Source organism: Apteryx rowi, unplaced genomic scaffold (assembly GCF_003343035.1).
Source record: "Apteryx rowi isolate R43461 unplaced genomic scaffold, aptRow1 scaffold_90, whole genome shotgun sequence".
NCBI classification, from domain to species: domain Eukaryota; kingdom Metazoa; phylum Chordata; class Aves; order Apterygiformes; family Apterygidae; genus Apteryx; species Apteryx rowi.
Genome location: NW_020451205.1, coordinates 560,120 through 587,159, shown reverse-complemented (window position 1 = coordinate 587,159; position 27,040 = coordinate 560,120). Strand labels below are relative to the sequence as shown.

The 27,040-nt window shown below is 38.0% G+C and overlaps 1 protein-coding gene across 1 annotated transcript in view; it reads left to right on the top strand.

Moving 5' to 3' along the window:
* Positions 1 to 25,954, top strand: part of GABRA1 (gamma-aminobutyric acid type A receptor alpha1 subunit) — a 42,037-nt gene extending 16,083 nt beyond the window's left edge. Inside the window, exons 4-10 of the mRNA XM_026091338.1 lie at positions 244 to 311; positions 6,144 to 6,364; positions 8,026 to 8,108; positions 12,873 to 13,016; positions 18,676 to 18,828; positions 21,488 to 21,690; positions 25,405 to 25,954. Coding sequence (XP_025947123.1) covers positions 244 to 311; positions 6,144 to 6,364; positions 8,026 to 8,108; positions 12,873 to 13,016; positions 18,676 to 18,828; positions 21,488 to 21,690; positions 25,405 to 25,713 — 1,181 coding nt within the window. The 3' untranslated portion in view covers positions 25,714 to 25,954. The remainder of the gene's footprint in view (positions 1 to 243; positions 312 to 6,143; positions 6,365 to 8,025; positions 8,109 to 12,872; positions 13,017 to 18,675; positions 18,829 to 21,487; positions 21,691 to 25,404) is intronic.
* Positions 25,955 to 27,040: the final 1,086 nt, after the last annotated feature.

The following is a 27,040-nucleotide window of genomic DNA, read 5'->3' as shown; positions in this document are numbered from 1 at the left end:
TTTGGCATCACAAGTCATGTCTCAAAAAGTTCTACGGAAACACTAATAAAAAAAAATGTTGCTGACAATATTGACTGTGAAATTACATCTAGAAGAATAAATTATCACGACTGTATTGTAGACCAATTTTAGAATGGCTAATCAAAGCCAATAAATTTTCTATTTATTGTGAGAATTGGTAGTGGTTAGATCTAATGAAGACTGTTGATAGACACTCACTGTCCTAATTTCCTGTTTCATCAGAGCGTGTAACTGAAGTGAAGACTGACATCTTCGTCACCAGTTTTGGGCCTGTTTCAGACCATGATATGGTAAGTGATGGCCTCCATTTCTACAGCATTCATTTTCTCTTGTCTTTTTAATTTGGAGGATAAGCAATCTCTGCAGTAACTTATTTACTCCTTTTAAGGCTGTTTTTTTAAACCCTTGATCCCAAAATGCTGTCAGCTTTTATGTGCAACCATTATTGTTAGCTGTGACTGTATTTAAGTGCCCTTAAATTAGCAGCCTCAGTGACTTTAATAATGCGTTTTAACATAGCTTATATTTGCTACATAATATATTAGGACATGCATTAGGGTTTGGATCAGTACTCTTCACAGAATGATTGCTCAGGTCCTAGCTGGCACATCACTGATCCAATTTGCTGAGAAAGATCATCATCTTAAAACACAATTAACACTTATGCCTACAGTGTGACATCCACACGGTCTAACCTGTATTTTTGTATTAAAAGCTACTGATCAATGGGAGGTGTGTTTCCTAGATCTTGGCTGCTGAAAGAGAAGAGAAGATTAATGAGAGAATTAGTGTCACTTCTTTATGGCATGAATATGAAAATCAAATTGCTAGATAACTGCAGGGGATTCAGCAGTTCAGAAAACTAAATGAAGCTGTTGTGAGCCCTGGTCTTAAGAGATATTAAAAGTTGTGTAAAAATATGGATAAGGTATTTTAAATTTTCCATATAAATGAGACTCTCACAAGTAGGTTGCTCTTGAGAGCGAAAGCCTGGTTTACACTTACTAGTATCTGCTGGATCCTGTGTTAGGATGAATGCTGAAAACATCCTCATTAATTTACACGAAAAAAAAAAGAACAAAACAGTTAAATCTTGTAGCTAGCCACATTTAGCTAAAGACATTCACTATAGAAAAGAGGAAAGAAAAGTAAGAGGACAAATTATCACAGAAAAGCAAACACTTCCCATTTATCACTACAAAATTGTCAGTTGTTTAATTTGAACTAACACTGCAGACAGGTCTTAAACACCAGGTACTAACACATTTCTGACCACTCAAAAAATATTACAGGAGGAAATAACAGGAAAGTAACTGTACAAGACAATTTATTTTCCTAAATGCACTTTATGCATCTTCCTGATGGCCTGGATAATAACAGTCATAAAATTACAATCAAATTTATAATTGCAGCCGATGCCATGATATTTAAACCTGAAAGAATACTTGGGAAGCACAGATTATCTGACCGGTCATTCTGCTGAGAAGTCCTGCCAGTGACACACAATCTAGGGAAACCCACCAGCTAATGACTGGTCTTCACAGTGCACACATACAGTACTGTATCTAGGTAGTATACAATGGAGAAGAATAGTAATTAAAAAAACTTCATTCAATGACTTTTGCTTTCTGTTCTATCTGTGATAATCTGGTGAAGTTACAAGTTCTATTTATTGCTCTAAATGATAAATTAAAACAGTAGAAAGTCCTTGGATAAAAGTTTGGTAGAAAGCAATGACATCCACTATTTTTGTTCTGGTGATTAGTTCAGCAAAGCACTTCATCTTGCTTTCCAATTTCGGGATGCAAATAGGTAACCAGTCACCATGGGGCCAGCCGAGAACTTTAAAAACAAGCATATAACTAAAATATCCTTTTTACGTTAACAGGCTTTGAATTAAAACTCTAGCAGCTGCAGTTTGTAAAAGTGAGCTGAGATTGTTCCATTTTTGGAGAGGCTTTGAAGGGACTTTCTTTTGGGGAGGTAGCTACCTATTTCCTGAAAATTAAGCTCCTTTAAAATATTGAGCTGGACAGATGTTTGTGGGAGGTGAACAGAGTAATAGATATAGGCAGATGAAAATACTCTTTAAACTGATATTTGTTTGAGTTCTCTAAAAATTGCCTCACTAAACTATTGTTTGCTCTCTTGAGTCAGATTTAATATGAAACTCCAAAAATGAATGGCTAACTAACAAACAAATGGGCATAGATGCTTTCCTACATGTAGACATAAGATTAAAGCAATCAATAGGCTTGCTGATGCACATGGGATTAGATCACGTTCGGACCTTTGCTTCTACTTATACTTGGCAGATTTAGGTAATATAATTATTAAACAGAAGGTAAAGTTAATTTGACATTCCTGGGAAAACTGGTATTTGTGTGGGATTTGGGCTTAGAGAAGGATAAAACACTGAAGCCCAAAACAATCTACTTCCAGAATTAGGAATAGGTATATCTGAAAGAAATGTATTGACCTCAGTATAGCTGAATTATTATAGCAGAAGCTATCACTACCTATGGAAAAAAAAATATTCTCAAAGATCATTTAAAAACCCATTCCGCATTGTCTCCTGATTTTCACTTAGTTAATATTGGGGAAAGACATCATCAATCTCTTAATAAAGTGTGTGAACAAGAAACACAGAGACAGGTGTTCACATATTTTGAAAACTAAGGCATTACAGATCAGTATTTAGCGTAAAACTCCTACTCACCTCCCCTAAAAAGTAGTGTCTGTGCAGCCTACTCATGCTAACTCTTTTGCTTAAGGAAATACATGTGAAATAAGAGACAAACGCAGAGAGAAAGATATAATGAAGAGCTTACCAGAATATAAAGTTCATTTGATTCAACTTCAGTGCAAATTTAGCATGGTGCAAGGTCCTCTGTGCATACGACACATTGGTTATAGACACTGTCATTTGAAGGCCACCCCAAAATTGCTCCAGTGACCAGACTGACTGTCCATGCAGATTGGATCGTGGGATTCAATTGCAGGGGGGCCTCAGAAGCAGCTGTACTGGCACACTAGGGAGAAGGGTGGGTTCCTCTAGGAGCCCGGGACTGATGGCTGGGAGCTGGGGATGAGTTATTCCAGCTGACGCCATATGTTATGAAACTACAGCCATAGTGAGGCACCAGGCATACCTAGACCATCTGTTTGCAGGAATCCAATGAGGCAGTTATATAGATAGTAGGTTGGTATATCAGGGAGTACATGGTGTTCCTACCCACTCTCAAGACACTCTTTAAGAGCAGCATAGACATAACATGCTATTCTATACAGAGAATGTCTTGGATCCTTCTTAAACCTGTGTACAAAGCAGGAGAAAAGCACTTTTATTCTAAAATAATAACATCTTTTTTTGGAAGAGTTTTGTGGGTTTTCAGGCATCATCTGAGATCGTGAATTGAACTAATCAACAGATAACTGGCTATTCTCAGATGACTGTCCGTACTATTTTTGTGAAGGTTTTGATTTACATTCTCTGGAATAAGAACATTTAAAATTGGCCTTTTTCATACAGACAGAATTATTTTTTCTAGTAAACTTTCATTCCATCTGTTTCTGTACTGTAAGCTCTTCAGGAAAGGATTCCTGTCTTCCTACCTTCCTGTCCAGGATCCAGTACAATACAGACCATGGTGTGTTCTACCCTATGAATAAACCAGCTATCTTCAGGGAGAGATAAAATGTAAATAAATTAGAGAACACAGAAAATGTGAAATGATTTCCGTCTTGGATCTCACATTTAAGCCAACATGTTACAAATATGCTATACTGCACAATTTATTGCCAAGGTGCAGAGAGGAATCTTCGTTCTTTACCTGCACACTAAGGAATGAATAATCTCCTCCATGGAGAGTTTAGTCTGAATCTCATCTGACTCATCTATTTGCACATATACCAGAGTGACAGTAGATGGCTTGGGGAAAATACTTCTCTCTCCTTATTCTGTATGACACTCTCTTGTAGGAAAAAAAAACCTAATTGGAATAAGAGTATCTGATGACCTGATCTTAAAATCAGCTCTCTGTCAGGATTTCTTTAAGCAGAATTATTGCTCATGTTAAAATGTGTAGTGGAAACTAAGGAGGTGAGAAAGCTCAGCCAAAATGAATTTATGCTTTATCGTGCAACAGCCTAGGATAGAGAAACATGTAGTCTGTGCCAGGCATGACTTGTCAGCTACTTTTTAATTGATTTTTTTGTCTTCTACTGTCAGATCCCTTATCAAATCTCTTAGACTCTTTCTGCTTTTCCAGCTTAAGAAACTTGTGTTAACATAAAGTGAAGAACCAGACTCCCTCCTCTCAACCTGTAACACCACCCACTCCCCTCCTTTTTGCAGTACCAAGATATAAAAAGGGAATGGCTAAAATTCACACTGAAGTGATGTCACCTTCTAGGCATGTCTTTTACCTTTCCCATGTGTGTAGGAGGAAATCTTCTGTGGTGCTAGTGAAATACAGTGGAAACCCAATATTTTAATGTCATTTTCTGCCCTTCAAACCTGCTTCTCTCTCTTCCACTCTTCTGCACACTTGGGACAAGATTTCACACACGGTTCAATCCGAAGCCTCGATCCAGCAAAATCCTAAAGCGAGTAGTTGGTTATAAGCACGTAACTGCTGTCACTGGAGCCAAACAAATCCAGGCTCCAGTAGCTCACTGAGCAGGTGACTAAAAAAAGTGGAAATGCTTACATTTAAATATGTGTCAAAATGATTCAGAGAACTGGGGTGTAAAGAATAAACCTCAAAGCAAAATAAGACCATCCCGTGGAACTACAACATTTTAATGTCCACAGGATATTTATTCAGGCATTTCATGCTCTGAAAACAGGAGAAACGCACTGACAGACAATCAATCACCTTTCTTATTTGCTGAGAATTTCTTGAAGAATAAACAGCTCACAACTACTTATGTTGCAATTTGTTAAAATGAAAATCACAATTTCAAGGCAGTCTGTTATGGTCACATTTTGCATATTCATTCCAGAATGCTTCTCTTCACTAACATATTCCTTGGGGCAGCTCTTTTACTTGTAGCTGTGTATATGCCCAAGCCATTTTCCCTCAGGATTTGCCATCAGTCCTTTGGCAAGAGATCTCAGCAAAGCTTTAGTTTCTAAAACAAAAGATTATCATTGAGGGTAATTTTGAACAGCTACATTTGACATTCATCACAACATCTTAACAATGAATGATAGAAAGGGCAGGTTAATCTCATACTTCAGTTCTGTGTTGGGGTGGCACTTTTTCCACGGAAAATACTGCATTATACTGTATCCACAGGAGTTTTTCATATTTTCACCCCACTCCATTGGGGAACTATTCAAAGATTCATTTATAATACCCTAAAATATGTTTTCCAATTTCAACCTCTTAACTTCCATTCCTATTGCTTTGTAATATGTCAAATAATTCTTTCATTTCTTAGTGAGTGCTGGTTATTTTAATTCTCCTCGTGTACACCAAACCAGCTACTGTGTCTCTTCCCTCATTGTTCCAGTCCTTGCATAACCGAACTATAATTCTTGGTCCAAAACTGGCCTCAGCTTGCACTCTCTGTAGTCCAATGATTTGGCCCACTGAGCTGTTTTACTTCTCATAAATCAGACCCCATAATTTCAGTGATCTGTGAACTTTTCCCAGGTTGACTAGATGTTTATGCTAATGAGACGCCTAGAACAAAAGGCGCTAGCAAGATCCTGTCTCGCCAGGTTTGTTTTATACAAAGAGACATATTCTTCCTCGTGCTACACATAATGGCTTGATATCCAAAGCTTTAAATTACCGTTTTATGGAAGGGTAAGGGAAAATGAGAAGAGGGTGAATTATTTTGTTTCTACAGTATTATATCGCAAATTCTTGTCTAACTTTTGATGTACAATTCTCCCAAACTTTTATTCTGTTGAACACAGTAATGATATTGTAACTGTTTAATAACCAGCTTCAGATATATTGGATGTAATATAGAGAATATGTGTTCTGATAATTACTAATTTCAGTAATAGTCTTGCTTTTAAGGGAACGGTAAGAATATACCTATCAAGTTCTTGTACTGCAAGATATTACATCATGAGAGTTTCCCTATTTTCTGAATTAATATAGGAGTACACTATAGATGTATTTTTCCGCCAAAGCTGGAAAGATGAGAGATTAAAATTCAAAGGACCTATGACTGTTCTCCGGTTAAATAATTTAATGGCCAGCAAAATTTGGACACCTGATACCTTTTTCCACAATGGAAAGAAGTCAGTGGCTCATAACATGACGATGCCAAATAAACTACTACGAATTACAGAGGATGGGACATTGCTGTACACAATGAGGTGAGCCCCAAAATAAAATATCCTTCATTTAATTTGACAATTTAACTTGTTAAAGCATCGTATTTTCCAAACAGGAAACAGGCAGGTTCCTTTTTGAGCATAATTTGATTCTTACTTAACTATTATTATCACAATAGGCCATAAGATGATGGAGAAATTGTGGAGTTTGCAATGTTCGTTTTTTCCCTTCTGCTGTGCCACCTTTTACACTTACTGGATGTGTCTTAATGTTTGATTTTTAAAAGGTGCCTAGAGTTTTAGGCATCATCCAGCTTCCAGTGGACATTAATTTGGAGATGCTTTCAAGGATCCCAGCTCCAAAGTATCATGAAACCTAAAAGCTTAATATAATCTAGCCAACTCAATCAAATATATGAGTCTTTAATCTTTGGATACTATAGAAAGCAGAATCTAAGAACTAGCAGATGAGCACAGAATTCATTGCACATTTTTCACATTTGTTGTGTTTGTCAGGAATAGAGAGCATGAGAATCTAAAACTGGACATTTCTTACTCTTTTCATTACAAGAAACACAATACACTAAAGTATTTGAAAAGTTAGGGTAATACATGATTTCTGCGATGGCATCAGTCTTATTGGAAATATATTATTCTCTTCATGGATAACTGAACTTGAGCTAACCAGTCATCAGCAGAGGAGTTAATTAAATCCTTTGATTTAATAAAGATACACAGTGGTGGAACATTCTGGATTAAAAGACCTGAAATTTAAAAGTAAAAACAAAATTGGCATGTTGTCTCCACAGAGCTACACTTCCCCCATTTATGTCTCCCTGGGAATCAAGCAAGGTATAATGTGATTCATTTGACTCAAAGTCAAGATGGATAGCTTAGTACACAGGTGAACACTGAGCTTTTTTTTAATAATTCTAAAATGTTTTTAAAAGCAGTACAAGTATTTGGAGAAAACAAAGTCTTTAGGCTCTTGGGAGTCTGTCAAATATGTTCAGTTTTTTCTGAAACATCTTTCAAGACTACCTAGGCTAGGGCAGAATCTGCTTGGCTGGTAGTTATACAAGTCCAGGTCAATTTTTCTTGTCTTCCTAAATGCCTGGCTGTTAGAGATTTAATCCACAAGAGAACTATTCTTGGCAGCACATTGTTCAAATACGTCTTTTTTTTTGCCATAACCATTTCTTTTTCCTCACCTTTGCAAGTGCTGTAATGAAATCTTTTGCCTGGTATTCAAGTGTGATTGTCCATTCCTTGCTGATGCGTGTGACTGTTTCAGGAACTGTTTCTAGTTTATTTAATCTCTTTTATTGAGGAACCTGTTTACATCCAAGCTGAAGGCAACAAAAATGATTTCAGCAAATGACTGAACATCCAGAGTGGGCCAGTTTAATGATGACAGCAAGGAAATGATTCCAGTTGCTAACATATTTTAATCTGCACACCAGGTTACAACTGCAAGCATGTCTCCGCCATACAGTGAGACATGGTACAGGGGCAGTGCCAGTCGCACCGCTATGTCCACGCTCACCCGTCAGTACTGGGCAACCAGACAACCCATGCTAGCCGCTAACTAACCGCTTAACAGATATCATGCTATACTTATTTTATGTGTCTTAATAGAAGTCTATTTGCTATTTCTATGAAACTAGAATAAATGTGTCCTTTTGCTCATTAATCCGTTATAGATTGACTGTGAGAGCAGAATGTCCAATGCATTTAGAAGACTTCCCTATGGATGCACATGCTTGCCCCTTGAAATTTGGAAGCTGTAAGTTTATTTTTAAATTGAGGTTTCTCCCTTTTAAGGCCACTTTACAAAAGTATTTTGCAACTGAGCAAACCTCAAGGTTTTAAATCTTGTGTATTTTTCACTCTTCTTGCAGGGTTGTATTTTTTTTCTTATATACATATTTAATATAATGAACCTCTTCTATGTATCTTAAATATCTTCCAGTGTCATGCCTGGACATTCATAAAGGAGAAAAATGACTGCACTCCAAACACGTAGAAACTGAGTTATAGTTTGACACATAGAAAATATTGTTAACCTCACAGTTGCTTTATTTTGCTAAGTGACAAAATTGATATTACAGGACAAGTAATATAGACCATGGATAACTGAAATGATCTAGGTGAAAATAATTCCCCTCCCATAGTCTGGGCAGATTTTGAACAAAATTTTGTATAATATTATAAAATGTTCGTATTATATTTTTTTAAAAGTTCGAACTCAAATGAAGATGTCAACATGCCACAGAAAATGGTAATCATATGACATTTCTGCAAGTGAAAAATCTCATAAGAGAGTCCTATGCTTGCAAGATTTTTAATCTTAATTTAGAGAACACACTGGACAAAAACTAATGCAATAGAAATTCCATGTAATAACTGACACTACTTTCAGTAAGTCCAGAATTTTCCCCAAAACTTTAATTCAAATAAACAACCAACATGACATTGATCCTTGGAAACTTAACTAAGTATATTAGTTCAAGAATTAAGTAAAAAAAAAAAACAACCCTTCAACTCTTTAAATAAAAAAATATTAGGAACTGTTTTACTTTGGTTGCTTCAGCACAAACAAGGAAGACAAAATGAGTGGAAAATGTAATAGTGTACAAATTGTTTCCTCAATGGCTATTTTTTTCCAGTAGAAATTGGTCATTTCACTGATAATGGGTACTTAGTGGCTTGATCTATTTTAGAAGTCAACAAACAAAACACCCAATTCATTCTTCACAGGGTACCAGACAGGGTGATAATTTACTTTGGGCTGAATAGCTAGCTCTATGTTTACTATGAAAAAGGACTGATATGTTGTCTTTAAAGAGCTACTAGTCTCCTAGATAAGATTTAGAGAACAAAAAGCTCATACAAACTTGGAGGATAACTGACAAGAGTAGTTTACTACTTGGATGTTAAATTTTCTGACAGCACTTCCAATAAATCTTTCCAAATCTCCTGTAAAACAGAAGGGAAAAAAAGAAGCCTTCCTCCAACTAATAAAGGGCAAATAGCTGCAGTGGTTCCTCCATCAGTAACAGCAAATCTGTGCTCCTGGGATCCCCTGCGAGTACCAGTTAGATCGGGAGTGAGTTTCTTTTGAATTGCACAATACAGAGCATATGCCAGATGTATTCTGGATCTGGGAGGTGCTAATACAAAGTTCAACCATCAACAGTTTTTGAACAAATGTGAACCAGCAGACTGAATTTATATAGACGGGCTAAGAAATCTATCACCATATTCATATATCACTGAACGACAGCCTAAAACACCAGAGAGACTCTCAGATATGAATAATAGTTTCCATTTTTTTCCTGCACTCAGTTCTTTCTGGCCCACTCTGTCCCAGATTAGAGCAGTCTTGGCTCAAAAAGTGCTGGGTTTTCCAGATTACTAAAGATGTTGCCTCAACTAAATGAGAAGGAGATGCAGAAATTATGGATGAATGGGGATAGATAATACAGATGTGAGTACAACTCCAGAACCACACCAAAGGGTAAAAACAAGACAGCAAAAAGATATTTAGATATATTGTTTGTACCTTATGTTGGTTTCCTCTTTATCCTGCAAAATATCTTTTGTCATAATAAACATGATTTGTCTTAGAATGAACAAAACAGAAACAGAAGAAAAATAAGAGTTTTATTTCTGATTGAAAGACCATATCTTACCCTAACACCAGAGGTGATAACTGGTATTCTAAGCTCAAAGTACAGTCAAGGTCTGTCATGTTTTACAGGCTATTTTCCTTATTTGTTCTTTTGAACACTAACTAGCTACCATGCCAGCTGTCCTAAACCCACAGCAGTCCTTTACACAAGTGACATACACAAAATGAACAACTCCAAATGCTGGGGAGGCCATGGGACCAAAGCAAGGAGTTCTCACGGAAACTCTCCGCTCCCCTGCTAATCTCCGGGGAGTTTCTCACCCGGGACTGGCACGATGTGGAGCAGGGTGCATTCTGCAGCGTGCTCTTACTGCAAACGCTGCACGGACACTTCACAGCCCAGAACAGGGCCTTAAACCTGGACCTCTCCCCTCCTTCTCATCAGATTATACATCGCAAGTGTCAGATTATAGAGTATTTCTGTCTCAATTACCATTTAGTTATTGATATAAATAGAAATATCTCCCGCTGGACTCAGGCAGGGTATGAAAATGGGACTCACAGTTGTACATACAAAAAGAGAGTAGGTCTTATGTTTAATTATTGCTTTTTCAGGGGGAATTGAATTTCAATATTTTGGGGCATTTCTATCAAATAATTTAAGCAGTCTATAAAATTCATCCTAATAGACTGAAAAATTATCTGAAAGAGACTTTTAGTTGTCATGAAAGCCACGCTTTAAGCACAGATTACAATATTACACTTAGTAACGCCGCAAGGTAGTGTCTGCCCAGCATTCTTTGTTTTGAATTAACCTGAATAAGGGTTTTTCCATGTCCTCCAGTTATTCCTCACATGCTGGAGCTGGATCCAGAAGGGCCTCGTGTTGATGGCATGGCACATGTCTCCCATGGCCTCTACCCACGCTGGAGAGGCCAATAAGTGCTTGACCTAGCTCCAAGGCTAAAGTGATTTGCCAAAATAGCAGCTTAAGCTAGAGGTTATTCCAATGTAAATTCAATGTGACAAATGCTAAAGAGGCTTCTGGAACAACAAAAAGCCATATGTTGGCAAAAGCAAAATCAGAAAGGCAGCTGCTCTCCTCAGCTCTTCCCACAAGAATCTGATTGTCAGCTTGGTTCACGACTACCCATTTAAAACCAAGGCCACTCCGGAAAGCAGCTGGGATACGAGCGGAAGGATGTTTTGTGTTGCTGCTTATGCAGTACGTGAGTCAGACACTGAGGTCGGGAGGGAGAACAGAGACTCCGCAGTGCCAACAGGGAACCGAACGTGCCGGTCCTGGAGTTGCAGGGCCAGCCAAGCTCGCTGGCTCCCCGTCTGGTGGCTCTCAGCAGGTCAGAAAGCAGGCCCCTGTCTTCCAAACTACTCTCGAGCTTCAGAGTAGGTAAAATGCTGGAAACTGACTGTTAACATTGCCATTCGTCCTTTATGTGACTAGATTAACAGGCAAATGCTTGTACTTATTGAGGCCATTGTTTTTAAGGTCACAATTATTAAGATGTAGATTTGCATTTCCCACTGCTTCCAGGAAAGCTATATGTTACAGTGCTTGGGGAATATGAAAGCTGAGGGCAAAAGCTCCCTTCTACTTCAATAATGCAGGAGCAAATGCCATGCAATTAACTGACTAGTGCACCCCACCCAGCGCCACCTCTGCAATTACTAACTGTTCTCGCTCACACTGGTAAGATAAAATTATTAACTCACAAATGAGGTCAACTGAATCAGATTCCTTCTCTCCCCTTCCTGTTCACCACTCCTGAAAGTGCACAGGGGAAATCTTATCCTGCAGGTAGCAGTCAGTTAGTTACCTAAATATACATGTCCGCTGCCATTTTAGCTGCACTAAGCCAAATGGCCTTTGGTGGGTGCAAGCTTTATGTAGGTGCTGGTCACGTGTTCGGTCCCACGTGTATGTCCTGGGTACTTGTAGATGTCCGAAACACACTAGGTGCCTGTCTGTAGACGAGTAATTCCCACCCGAACCTCTCAGAGTGGGAGCTGTCAGACTGCCGATACAGCAAACTGGCAGAAGAATTTTACAATGGGACTAGGAAAAAAATCCTTATGTATAGTTTAATCCCTGCATAATAACACACTAATAACAACACAAAACACCAGGAAGGTATATGCAGCACCGTAGATACAATGCTACTGAGTTGTCTATATAACATACGAGACTAATCAGGATTGTAGAGTCTACAGTGTTTCTCTTTTGCTTTGTTCAGGGCTTGAATAAGGGCAAACAAAGAAAAGAACTTTCTGCATTTTCCAGAAATAAGCAAAGCAGAAAAATACCTCCATTGTAATTTAAAACCACTTGAGCCTAGGCAGCCTCAGAAATGTCTGCTCTGCCTGTTATTCAGCAAGGGCGGTCTGAGGTGGGAACGACAAAACGGAGAGCTCTAGCCAGGCTGGTGAAGAGGAAATCGCTGAAGCTACTCAGAGAGGCTTATTTTCTTACAGTGGCCCAGTCAACACCACAACGAGTTGAAAAGGCTGGGGCGCATCTTTCTTGACTGGGCTTTAAGGTTAGAAAAACAGCTGGGGTCCTTGTCTACCCGAGAGACTCCCCATCTTACTGTCCCTTCCGATTACTCAGATTTTATACAGGTAGGAATGACATAAGGGATGGAAAGATTTTCATGCCATTGAGGACAAAACTTTAGTCAGCCCTATAGTAGATGTTTAGCTAATCATGATATGGATAGACAAATAAAATCAATAGTATTTCCCATAGATAAAAAGTTCGAATAAACGAGCTGTGGGTTCTCTACAGAAAATTAAAGAGAATTTAATATCCAAATTACTGCTCAAATGTTTTTTTCTGTTAAAGCTATATCAGAAATAAAAAGTGAAAAGCTGAAATACAATGTATTTCTTTTAAATTAGATGCTTATACCAGAGCGGAGGTTGTGTATGAATGGACACGGGAGCCAGCAAGATCAGTGGTTGTGGCTGAAGACGGCTCTCGACTGAACCAATACGATCTGCTTGGACAGACTGTGGACTCTGGAATTGTTCAGTCCAGTACAGGTGAGTAAAATACATTTTCTGGGAAGGGCCACGGGTCTGCACTGATAGAGGATCTTTAACTGCCAAGACAGAATTTAGACTGGGAAAAAAGACCCGAAGAGCAGAGAGCAAGGGATGTAAATTGCAATATATGAGCTTCAGAATAGGAAAACATGACTGTCAAAAGATAGCATATCCTGGGATTATTTTCGTACTTCAGATGGTGGTTAAAATGTTTGAGCAGTTCAAAAGTTTACTATAGTGACATATCTAGCCAAAACCAAATAGTAATTTACATTAGAAAGAGGCACTCCTCCTATCTTTATCATACTATCTGCTTACTATATAAGCTGAAAAAGGAACATCAGAATATGAATCCCCAGAAGATCGCATTCCTGGAATAGACAGTGAAGTGAGCTCTCAAGGAGGTATTTAAAGTAAACAAAACATTTCACCAAATTACAAACCATTTGGAACAGCCAAACATAGGATTTAGGTGTCTTAATGCTAGCACCAGCTTTAACTCCAAAACTACTAATACTGAGATGTAGAAAAATAGCCCATATTTACAGTATGTAGCTATAACTTTGGACTTTGGAGCAGGCTAAAAAATTTTTACTTTTTCTCTGCTCAGTGGAAAGATTTAATCTTTTTATTTTGGCTATTTTGAAAGGGGAACAGAGACCAAAATATAGTAATAAACTGAGCATTGGAAATGAACAAGAGCTCAAACTACTGACTGGATTGAATGTACAATGGACCAGAGAGAAGTGCTCCACTAGAAGTAGCAGCACTACTTTGAATGCAGCCAAGGCAACGGCTAAAGTAGTACACTTATACTTGCATAAACCAAAATTTTTTAGTGTTTCATTCACAAAGTGAACCAACAGTTAAGGGAAAGTGAGTCAGTTTAAGGTGAACACTAAATTCATGCCTGAATTTTTTATTTGGCTTGTCACCATATACTCATATGCCCTATTAGCCAACAAAATTTCTCATAGGCAAATGGTTCTAGTGGACTAATATTCAGCTTGGAAGCTTATGTCCAGTTAATGTAATCACAAAAGTAAGTAGGATGGCAGCAATAAGGATTTTGCATAAGAACAATATTAACACAACTGCATCAATAGATTTGCTGCTTTTGTTACTGAGCGCTAAGGCATGCGCCAGACAAATGGAAAGGGAAGAATTCGCAGCCTGGCCACAGTTAGAGATGTTGCTGTTGACTTTTGTGGAGGCAGTAATTCACCCCAGCTGCCCCTTGTGGAAAAGTCAATAGGATTTGTAAGGAACTGCAAGGAGCCTGAGCTCTTTGCTCTTTCCGTTGCGGAGCTGCTCACTTGGAGCTCACTCCAAGAGACCTCGGCAACCTGCACGACTGCTCTTTCGCTCTCAGTGCCACTTCTCTGCTCACGGGACGTATTATGAGGATGGCAGGACAGTCAGAAGACACTCATAAGCCTGGGAAGATGTTTAAACTCGATGGCTAATAACAGATATATTTCAGGATAATTAGATAGCAATGTGAGCAGCACCCTATAAATTCTTAAGAAAGGCAGATAATAAATTTTTCAACAGTACTGAAGGCAAACCTAGGAAGTATAAAAATTCTTGATGCATTTCCATGAAGAAACTAAATTATCTCTCTTTTGCCTGTGATGCTTTATAGGTCTGAATTCCACCTCCTTTTTCTATCTGAAAAAACACTTTATCATGCCTATGCATAACCTTAAATGCTGTATATTTGACGCTTGCTAAAATAAATATGTTATTGTCTAGATGCAGAAAACATTACAAAGGACTAAATACAGTGGTTATCAAAACTAAAAATAAACCATTAAATTATCTTCTTGGTACCAAACACGCGATCCCTTTAAGTTAATACCCACTAAGAATATAGAGTGGTGGAGGAAACACATTTTTGTTTGCAAATTCAATGTTTCACAGAGAAATACTTCTCCTTGACATTTGCCTTTACCAAAATAATGCAGGGCATCAAAAGTGGTTAATAATCACTTTTCTCCCCATTTGGGTAGGTGTTGTCCCAACAGAGTCCTCCAGCACATCTTTATCCTCTGAATATCTCTGTTATGAAAATTATGAAAGTCTTCCCTACTTTCAGAGTTGTGGGGGGTGACTCATCTGACAAAAAGACAAAGAAACTGAAGACAACCTTCATTTAAGAGTTCTCAGCACCTATATTAGGCAAGAAAATGAAGCTATAGAGCAGCTGATTCTGTGGATCATTGAAGGAATCTCCAAGATCTTGTGCAATTTTAAGATGATATTTATGGTTGCCTGAAATTCCAGACATGTAATTTCCAAGGATGTGGGGGGAGCTGGGTTACACTGAACATTCTCAAACCTCTAAAATGATTTGGTGAAACTATCAAGTCCTTTTTTTCCTTTAATTTCTTCCTTTGCTAGAAGGCCATCTGCTATCCTCATTTCTGGATCTAGGAGAAGACAACCACAAATTCTGAATGTTTTATGAAAAGAGATCTGCAATTGTCACGATTTTGAAAGACTAAAATGTTTCTCAAGTATAATTATTCATCCATGCTGGTAATGGAAGATTCATCTCCATTTCCTTGCATGCACAACTACCATTTGGTAAACAAAATAATAGTTATTGTTGCTGTTGCTATGCTCAAGCACAGTTATCCATTTCTGAGATGTATGTGAAATTACTGTCTGTCTCCAACTACTGAGTCTTTTTGATCCAGAAAGACTTTAAAATTATCTTTTTTGTAAGATCTCCTTAAGAGAAAAACAGATGCTTAAAGGGTTTCTACAAATTTCTATTTACATGGATTTGTTTTGCCACCTTGAAAATATTTTTGTGCTGAAAATCAGCAGGATTTGTACTCACTAAATGGTATATTCTTTTTTTAATGTTCTGTACATCTGCTGAGATGACACTTTTCTAAAGAAGATTTTTTTCTGCTAGGTAATATGGTATAAAAAATAAATGAAAAATACTGTGCTTTAAATTAATGGCAAGGAAAGCTTTATTTCTACCCATAGTGATATAAAAAGTATTATGATAGCTAAAACTCAGTCCCCACCTCAAACCTCATGCTTGATGTTGTGATACACATTAATTTTAGGTACCCATCTGACAATCATCTGGGTTTGTTAAAAAATAATTTACAGAAGTAATAGCTCTGAAGTAACTATAATGAATATCAATCGTTTTCTTCTGAGGACACATGTTAATTTATACCACCTGAACATTTGGCTTTTAAAGATTGTGATATACTGTAGAATTAAGGGCCGATTAAGAACTGCAGCTGCAAAAGTGTTGAGCACAGACACAAACTCTTCTAGAGCACTGGAAATGTTCAAATATGGAAATGGTTCAAAAAGTTTGGTTAGGGTAGATGAAGAAATTGTGTGACCATTTTTAAAGGTTTCATTTTGTATAATATGAATAAACTAATTTAAACTTCATGGAATAAGTGAAACGAAAAACAAATTAGTTTATCTGCTCAACATGGTTATTTGTCAAAGACCTCAGGGATTCCAGGGCAGTTAGAAAGAAATATCTTAGAGATAAATAAGAGAATGTAAGATGCATAAACTGCAACTCATGTTATTTTTCAATTAAAGCCTAAAAGTAGTCAGAATCCATGAATATAGGAAAGATATTACTCAAGGACCATTTGAAATTTTAGAGTGTGGGGAATTATATGGCTGAATTACAAACCTTTGAAAACAGAATTATAGGAATTCTCGCTGGGAAGTTGGACAGCGGTCGGCAGCTGTCGTGAATGCTGACATGCATTTCAATTAAACAAGGCCATAAAACGCAGGAAGCTAAAGATACATTAAATAACTGGCGAATTTTCATGTCCTACAGTTATTTAAATAAATCTCATCAAAGATTACTTCTAATCAAAGATATCTTCTAATATATGATTGCAGTCCATTGGTAATTTTGAGACTTAAAAAATGTTTTTGCCTTGTAATTTAATTGTAGGCATTATTCTAGGCCTGTGCTTTTCCTGATATACTACTTACGGTATTACCCTTAGCAGACTACTAGCTCAGACCTGTTACAATATTTACCAGATCACAGTAATCCCTATCTTTTTAATTGCCTTTATGCTTTGAATCTTGTTCTCATTTTCTAGAGGTTAAAAATACTTTGATAATTTAAGCAGCTAAATAAAGCTTCAGAGTACAGTGCTGTGTTCACTCTGTATTCTTAGCTTGCCATCTAAAATCACTGAATTACTTCTGACATATTGTTGTGATCATGCTATATCTGATTGCATTAAAATAGCTTCCCACGTCATATTTTAGTAGATAAAATTAAATTATTGGCTCTCCAAGCCAAGCCTGGTACCTTTCATAAAATGATAATCAGAGGTACAGAGTAAAAGAAGGTTGTTTTGGTGAAAGTTAAAGAAAGGTAGGCAAAATTCTAGTAATAATGCCCATTATACTGCTCCTGCCAGTATTATTTCTGAAAGAAATTTTTCCCTGTATATCCTTTGCTCTACCTCTCAAAATTGATTCTCTTTTCCCCCTTTCCTACTGTCTTCTATTTTATATTGAAACATACCAGGAATATTGTCACATCCTATTTATAAGCTTGCCTCAGGGTTATAAGTTGAGCAAGATTGTTCATATGAATGTTCTTCTAGACTCTGAATTAAAGAAAAGGGCATTTGACATGCTTGGTGCATAAGCAGTCAGTGTCTAGACATAGCTTTTCAATCCAATTTAGGCTTTTCCTGTAAAAGTGCAACTCTCTCTTTCCAGTTGCCTATATTTTAAAAGAGAATAACAGTATTTTCACGTGTCATCTCTAATTTAGACAGAGATTTTTGTTCAGTTACAAGTCCACCTGTTTCTTTCCTAAACTAATGTCTATTTTATGAAGAATCAATCTATCCTGAACAAAATGTCACAACAATAGATTTTCCTATCTTTTGAGAATTTTTTTTTTTCCAAAATCCATTTTCAATGATGTGGTAAATAATAGTGTGAAAATGGGGCATTATTTGCTGTGCTCTGGCAGGAAAGGTTTATAGAGTTGTATAAATACTTAAGAACCCTTTTGATTGTAATCCCATCTCACATGTTTTTGCAGCACCCAAAAAGGTAGTGTTCATGAAAATATTCTGTGTGATTCTTGCATCAGCCGTTTGCTTCAGGAGAGATTACTACTGTCACAGGGTACTGCACTGGCAGTGCACAACTGCTTAATCTTCAGAACAGAGAAAGCACAGGCAGTGGTGATTCAAACACAGTCACATCAACCATTGCATCTTAAGCCTGGCCTGGCTGAAACACGTCTGCGTGTCTGTCTTGATTTAGCCTTTGAATGCTGTTTACATGTGTATATTGTGGTGGTTTTCCATCTTCTAACGGGATGAGGCCTTGCACAAGAGACCTGAACAGCCACCAGTTAATGCAGACTTTCATTCACTACTCAGAGGAAATGAAAAGATGTGAAATTAATTAACGCTTCCCAGAACTGTCTGGTTTTGTATTATTAGTGGAATTTTAATATCTGCTTTATTAAATGTTTTCTTCATAGCTTACCCAACTCGATCCAAGGACTATGTTTTTATAATAGGGGTGAATACAAAGAAAAATTGCCTCCTACAAAGCCTTCTAATTTGTAAAGTCGTAAAGGCTTTAATTTTCCCATTTTTCTTGTTTTTAGGGGAATATGTTGTTATGACTACGCATTTTCATTTGAAGAGAAAGATTGGTTACTTTGTCATTCAGACTTACCTGCCATGCATCATGACAGTGATTCTGTCACAGGTTTCCTTCTGGCTTAACAGAGAATCTGTTCCAGCAAGGACTGTATTTGGTAAGCAAAACCTATGCACTGTTTGGTAATGGTATGCCAAATACGTATCAGAAATGTTATGGTAAAGTAAGTTATGTGATATTAGAGAACAGCATGAGCCTGTACATAGTGCCATGCACAATAGTTAACATTTCATTGCAAAGATGTAGCAGAAACTGATTTTTTAAGATCTAAACTATTTGAAATTGGTTGTAAAAAGAGACCTGAAAATATCTTGAATGATCTAGTCCAGTTCTACTTTTCTAAAGCAAGTATATACATAAATGTAAATAATACAATGTATAATAAACATAAATAAATAAAAAGGGGAAACAGTAGCAATGACATTCGTGGCAGAGACTGACAAAAAGGTTTTAATCAGTGAGTGTTGGCCACTTGACATGCTTAGGCCATTTGAAAATGCTCATCTTAAACATCTTTTTGTATAATCCCTTTTGTACACTGCTGCTAAAGGTCTGTTCAAATCAGTGACAAAATTTATTATCCTTAGGTGGTGAATAGATTCAGTCAATGAATGCAGTTAGAGAATCTAAAGGACTCTTCAGTTATACAGTTGGTCCCTGGTGTTTTAACCACTGACTACAAATGCTTATTTTAAAATTAGAAACAAACAACTAGCACATTCTTTGGAGATATTAATCCGTGACAGGTATATAATTAAAAAAAAAAGATGTAACAAAAGTTCTGATAAAGAAAATAGAACATGAGATTTCTCCAGCGTGACCCAGCCTTTTTTGTGCTGCTCAGGTGGGGCCGGAGGGGTGCAAACCGGCCAGGCAGGCTGCCTCTGCCCCCCGTTTCCCTCGCTCCGTGCGGGGCTGCTGGCTACAGAGCTTGTCCGTCTACACCAGACAGAGTGGGAGAGCCACAAGGCCTGATCCCGAGAAACACCGAGACCCTGAGACTCTCGCTGAACAAGAGCTATTTTTATTGACTTTTTCCAGGCACTTTCTACAGCTGTGCTTTAGTTTCCTAAAGCCTCTGGAAATGAGCCACAACTTGCACACCCTTAGACCTTATGGAACGAGCAGAGGCTTTCTGCTAGTATACAGTTGTGAGTTTAGAGAAGAACAGCTTAAAGCATAATATAATTTAATTTGTTTTACATAATATCATTTAGATTAAAATCTGAAATCAGTTCTGAAGTTTTATCATTGACTCTACTGAGAATTGATATGGGACTCTTAAAGGACTCAAGGCTATTAAAATTGTAACTATTTTATCCCCTTTGACCATGTCATTTAAAAGGAAATGTCAGATTGGCAATTTGCAATGCTGTAATTCTTTGTCCCTAGATGGAAAACAAAATTTCCTAGTCTCTCAGTGAATAACGAATAGTACTGTATGATGTTGAAGCTGCCATCTTTACAGGCTCAAGAACCCACACGTCTAAAAGTTTTCCTTTTAGAAGACAGTTATTTAGTAATCAGGGTTGTGTTTATTTGGTCATAATGTATCAAGATGGGAGCTTTTTCATTCCCTAATAGCACTGGAAAAATGTCTCTCTATATTTTGCATGAATATATGCATACACAGAAGAACAGCTTACATCTTTTAGCCCTTTTTACCACTGTAGATAAAACAAATCATAAATCCTATTTTGCTACTACATAAGAGGAACATAAGCTCACTAGTAATGAGTCAAAGACAAGATTAAGTTGTCTCCTAGGGAAGAGAAATTGCATCCTCATTAGGCACCAGTAATTCAAGGTCTTTACACTAGTATGTAAATATATCATTCATTATTTGGCCTTTTTTAGGCCACTGCACATTTTCACTAGCACTCATTGCAGTCAAAATAAACTTGCAAGAGACATTTAATACATGACACTGCAGTTGTCAAGGTAACTTGTGAACATGTGATTTGATGTAAATGTCTAGCCTGCATTGTAGAGTTTTTTCAAGCATCTGTAAGTGGCGTGAATTCAACACAGTCCTGCTGCTCGCAGTGAAAGCTCCATGGCTAGTGAAGGGAAAAGGTTCAACAGCAGTATGAAGCTCTGATAGCAGAAATCCAGATTGCTTTATCATTGTTCTTACATATCTTCTTTGCTATTTCTAGGGCATCGTGAATGAAGGGACAGAAATTTGTAAAACCATCAGTTCAAATAAATGTAGTATCACATACAGCTAATTGAATTTGTGCATACGCTTGAAGGAACAACATACACTAACATTTACTAAATAAATTGTTTTGCAATAATCAGGCTAATTAACATGAAAACAATACTTCCACAGTTTTCTATCTAAATATCTTAGAATTGTTGCAAGAAGTAAAAATGTGGAACTGCTAGAGCTGTAGGACAATTCACAGGGCTTGGATAGGGAACAGCAAAGGTGATTCTCCAAATTTCATGAAACTTAAGTAGCAACCAGTCCCCAACTCAAAATATTATTCTAATTCCAATTTTTGAAATCAGATTCTACTAAAACATTGCCAAAGAATAAAAATATGAAAGAGGTGTTTCAAAGATCCCTCATTTCCACAGAACTTGAAGTCTGATACCCCCAGTCAGCAACTGAATTTAAGCAGGGAAGTCCAAAAGAAATAGGGAGGGAGAAGGGAGAAACAGGGGTTTCCCGTCTATTGTAATAGTTGCAAAATTAAGCACAAAATATAGCCAAAGATCTAAAGACACTAAAACTATCTGCTTTGCAGGAGTGACAACTGTGTTGACAATGACAACACTGAGTATCAGTGCTCGCAACTCTCTCCCCAAGGTGGCCTACGCCACAGCCATGGATTGGTTCATAGCAGTGTGCTATGCCTTCGTGTTTTCGGCACTCATCGAATTTGCAACCGTGAATTACTTCACAAAGAGAGGTTACGCATGGGACGGCAAAAGCGTCGTTCCCGAAAAGGTAACGCTGCTTACCGCATACTGCAACAGGTCGTAGCGTGTCACGCGCGGGCGCTACGTCTGGGCTTTCGCCTGTTAGAGCTTCTGCGCAGTTTAACTAAGTTTACCAAAGGAGCTTCCTCACATGACCGTGCTGGCATCGCTGTGCACAATTTGTCTGTCACCCGGTACGCTGAAAACGCTTGTTTTCTGCAGTTAATTCCAATGGACAGTGGTTATATTCAGCAGTCAGGCAGCCGAGCGCTGTGCAACAGAAAAGGGGGCCCCGTTCGGTCCTGTGCCTCAGGCACGTGAAACGCTAAGTGGCGGAGGGCAGCGCTAGGGGAGAGAGACCACGCGCTACCTCCTCGGGGGGCCACGCTTTGCTAACGATAGTTACTTAGCACCGACTACCCAGACACACAGACTTCTAACGTACTGGATGATATTTAATGCTACTGATCATTCCAAATTTATGCCCATTCTGCTATTTTTTGCAGAGAAAAAGCTTTTTGCAAACATCCATTGAGATTTTGACTTCTGTGACTGAACAGAAAGAAGATAAATGGGGATTTTTTTGAGGGAAGGAGACTGATTCTCTGCTGTACAAGCCAGGGAAAACATGAGTGCCTCAGTATAAATATAGAAAAAAATCTTGTGGCTGCTGTATTTTACAGTTTCCAAAGTATATTTCTTCTCAACGTAGAGGAGACATGCTATCATCCTCCTATCGTTCCCCAATTTTTATAAAATAGAAATATCATTAGTTTTACTTTTATAGCTTATGGGAGAAACTGATTTGGGGGGAAGGGTGTATGCAAGGTTGTGCCGGGCACGTGCAACCCTGATTTGTACCTCTCTGAAGGCATCGGAGGGACGTCTCACCCGCTCCGCTCGGTCTGCCATCGCAGGCTGGCCGGCACTCGCAGGCGCACGGAGAAACTGCTGAGGACATAAAAGAGATGAAAGAGAAAGTTTTCCATTTCCTATGAATTATCGTGTCAGCCGCTTCTGTGAGGAAGCTCATTTTGGCTACTTTTTAAGAGATCTTGAAAGAGAATTTTTACTTGTCTAATTGCTTTTTATGAACACTCACGGACTAGAGTTTCAGCAGAATAAATATTTGGAGGAGCAGATGTTACTCATGGTACACGAATATGTGTTTAATTCAGGAGCGTAGGTCTAAATATAAATATTGGGTTTGGGTTTTTTTTTGCTATTTTAGTTGCATAAGTCATCTAATAATAAAATAGAAATGAAATTAGGACATTTAAACAACAATAACAAAAGTACTGTAGAACAACTGAATGAAATAACTTAATGAACTTATACTAATGAGCTGCACAATTGTTTGCTGGCAAATATTGAGTTTTCAGTTACTGATGATAGTTTCAATGAAAATCATTTGTCTGATTCTTTGTGGTGCTCCCATCTTCATGTTTTTTTTTTTTAAATAGATTGTATTAACAGAATAAAATCCTTAGATAGCAAGTATTGCCTTTTTTAATATAGTCTATGTTGTAATACAGTTGTTACAATCGGCCATTTCACGTGTTTCAAAGATAAGCTGCATTTGCAGAAAAAAGACAGTAAAAACAGCGTTCAAATACTGTTTGAAACACTGCAAGATGTTACGGCTTCGCACTCCTCGCGAGGTGAGGGTCGTGGCGTGCCCTGCGGTGTAAGGCAGCAGGGACAAACCTGTCCCTGGTGGAGCGCGTCGCCGCTGAGCGTGAGGCAAAGCCAAGCCAGGCAAACCGGCAGCGACCGTGGCTTAATAACGTTTAGGGCTCCGATTAGCTGTCGTGTTACTTGTTCATAAAAAACCTGAATTTGTCATAAAATATTAAGACCCTGACTGGCGTGAGGCCTGTGCGTGGATCAGACCCCTCACGGAACTGAAGTCCCCGGGGGGGCCCCTCCTCCGCGGGGCGCGCGGCCGCTCGCTCGATGCCCGACGCCCGGCCGAGGGGCAGCACGGCTGCCTTGGCGCTCGGCCGGCAGCGGGTGGGCCGCGCTCCTGCTCAGCGGCGCGGCGAGCGAGCCGCCGGAGGGGGCGGCCCAAAAGCTGCCTACGGGCAGGCACACCAAACAGCTTCCTGGCTTGCTTTTTTCCTCCTTTGAATATTTTCTTCTTCGGGTGTTTGTCTCTCCTCTTCAGCAGAAATATTCTAAGATAATTTGAAGCTTTTCCTTAGCCTCAAGCTAGGCTGAATACTCTTTTCCTGAAATAAAGAGCATCTGCGGCACAGGCAGCATCTGAATCCCTTTTCTTACAAAGTAACAGAAATTCAGCGTCGCAGCCCCCATGTCCTTGCTGCGCGGGGCTCCCCGGCGCTCGAGCCAGCCTCTGCAGCCCCCTCGCCCCGATGCGCTTGCACCTCCCGCAGCCCTGCTGCTCCCTGACACRCTCTCCCCTTCAGCAAAAGGGGTTTTGACCAAAGCTTCCCTACTCGGGGGCCACTGGCTTGCCTGTGCAACTATGAATCCATAGCTGATCTGTCGTAAATAGTCTTATGACTGCTTCAGAAAGTACTGCCTCTCTGGGACAGCTGCTTCCTGAAAATAGAGAATTATAGCTGTTATTTTACAAAATGATAAAATAAATCACACTGCTAATTTTTTTCTTTAGCCTTACCATTTTGTTTTGTTTCTGTCCTTCTACAGGATCAAACCGTTGATATCTGCTTTTTCTTTCTGTGGCAAACACAGCTTAAAGATTTTCTAAGCTCTCGGAGTCTTTTTGTTTTCTCGTAATCAGAGGCACCTGGAGCAAAGCGGTGCTTTTTTCAAGCCTCCTTGCCCATCCGCTACCTCTCTCTTCCATACTTATCTGTGTGCAGGGCTGGGGGGAGATTAGGACAGTCTGCAACAGGCACAGCTGTATTCCAGCCAGGATCCCCAGAGGCCAATTTCTTTTTCCCCCCACAAGTAGAATACTATAAAGCGTAAGGACCCAGATCAAAATCTAGATATTCTTTCTGATCATTAAGTTCTTCTCCACTAAGATTTTCTATCTTTTGCAAGATTTTTTTCAATCTTTCTAGGATTCTTGCTTTAACAAAATAAGCAGATGGATACCAAAATCATACAGCTCTATAAGCCCCTGTATTTATAGGTGACATTTCAGCCATTATGACCCAGCTGTAGCACTCAAACAAGCACTTTAAGTATCTATTCCATAAAGCGTTTGCTTTTGGTCTAAACCCCTAGCATATAGAATAGCAAGCAGCTTTGCATGTTATTAAATGATCCACTCTTTCAGTGCTTAGTCACATGATGTTTTTAGGTATGAATTGTGTAAGAATGCCTCAAATAACATTATTTGTCTTAATATTGGAAAGCTACAGTAAGCAATTCAGTGTCTCTTAAAGTATTTGTCCTGGTCAAGAAGTACAATTGATTAAGGGAACATTGAATTATGAGTGGTTTGTCAGTATTCATTACCATTACAGGTAATTTTGTATATCAGTGATCCTAGCTATCAGTAAGTCCTCATTATAGCTTATCCATCATGTAATTTGGTTTAATTAATAAAAGTAATCAAAATGAATGATTCTATCATTTGCTCTACCTGAATATTTCACATGAGTCATGTATATAGACACTAACTTTTTACTTAGAGCGTATTACAATTGTGGTATAAATTCCATGCATGACGAAATATTATAGTGCTTTGTCATAATATTATCTATTAAGAAGACAGTAAGAATAAAATATTTTCTTCTTTCTTCAGCCAAAGAAAGTGAAGGATCCTCTCATTAAGAAAAATAACACATACACAGCTGCAGCTACGAGCTACACCCCTAATATTGCAAGGGACCCTGGGCTGGCAACGATTGCTAAAAGTGCAACAATAGAGCCCAAAGAAGTTAAACCAGAAACAAAACCTGCAGAACCCAAGAAAACTTTTAACAGCGTCAGCAAAATTGATCGACTATCAAGAATAGCCTTCCCATTGCTTTTTGGAATCTTTAATTTAGTCTATTGGGCTACCTATTTAAACCGGGAGCCCCAGTTAAAAGCCCCAACTCCACACCAATAACCTCATTTACTCATATAGTTCTGTTTTGTGTTTTGCGCTGGGAATTGCTTTTAGTTTTCACATACAGTAATTCCCATTTGCTTCATTGCCTCTGTCTTAATGAAAATAAAGGTTTCTTTGACAAAAAGTAAAATATATCTATATATTTAAAAATCCCTGTGTGTGACGGAAAGAACAATGAGCTACATACTTTTGAAAAGTGATTCTGAAAAAGAGAAAGGAAGAGTTCTAGCAATGAAAAGCAGGAAACCGTTTGCAGGTAGCATATTACTGAACGTCCCAAAAAGATATTGTATATGTACGTAAAAGAGATATTTTTATTCTAAGGATTGGGAGGAGTGGGAAAAAGTTCTTTATGATGTTCGTGTTGCACATACTATACTGTACTTACCATTTATTCAAACACTGTTTATGAACTTTTCAAGGATGTAAAGCTTTCCATTTGTTGAATTCCATAAGATATCTTATTTTCCTAGCTTTTTTTTCCCTTCTATATTCCAAACTACTTGACATATTAAATGGTCTTGAAAGAAAAAGGAAATCTGCTCACTCTAGGTACAGTTTATCACTGTATAGCACATTTGATCTAATGGTAACAAATGCTTTAATCTGCTGTCTCACTGCAGTCTTGTTCTAAGCATTAAGTTGTCACTAGACTAGATGTAAAATCAGTTGCACAATCAAATGCAGATCCCAAGTTCCCTTTGTCTCCTGTGTAATCCAAACTATTCCTGGAGGCTTTTACAGGTAGCTTTTACACATCACTATGTTTTAGAGAGTTTAAAAAAAAAACAAAAAAGTTTTGCAAGCTCTAGATATGTTGAATGTATTCTTTTATAAAATGATACATTAAAAAAAGCTTTAGACTGAAATTTATGGATAGCAGAAAGACAAAATATAGTATTTAAATAATATATGTAAATATGCAGCATGAGATTGTACATTTTTTTACTTTTTTAAAGTTGTGTTCTTAAAACATTGTGTAGGATTCACCTCTTAGCTCTTAATATGTTGTTAAATGCTCAATAAAACATATTTAGAGCCTGGATAAAAAAAAATCAGTGGTACTGGAAAGCCTAAAAAATACATAGAAAGTGCTTGGAATTAATTCCATTTGTAAAGTGGTTAAGTGTACAGTAGCTTGCAATTTGACAATGTCATCCAATGTATACTATTAGATTAATGACTGGTCTGCTCAGGTCATGCGTAAATACTAAAGTACGGGATTATATTTGGTAGGTAAAAATGGTGAAATATTTGTTAAGACAGAAGTTCATCTGTATATTACTGCTATATTTGCTGATACATAACTGTTACAATAAGTGAT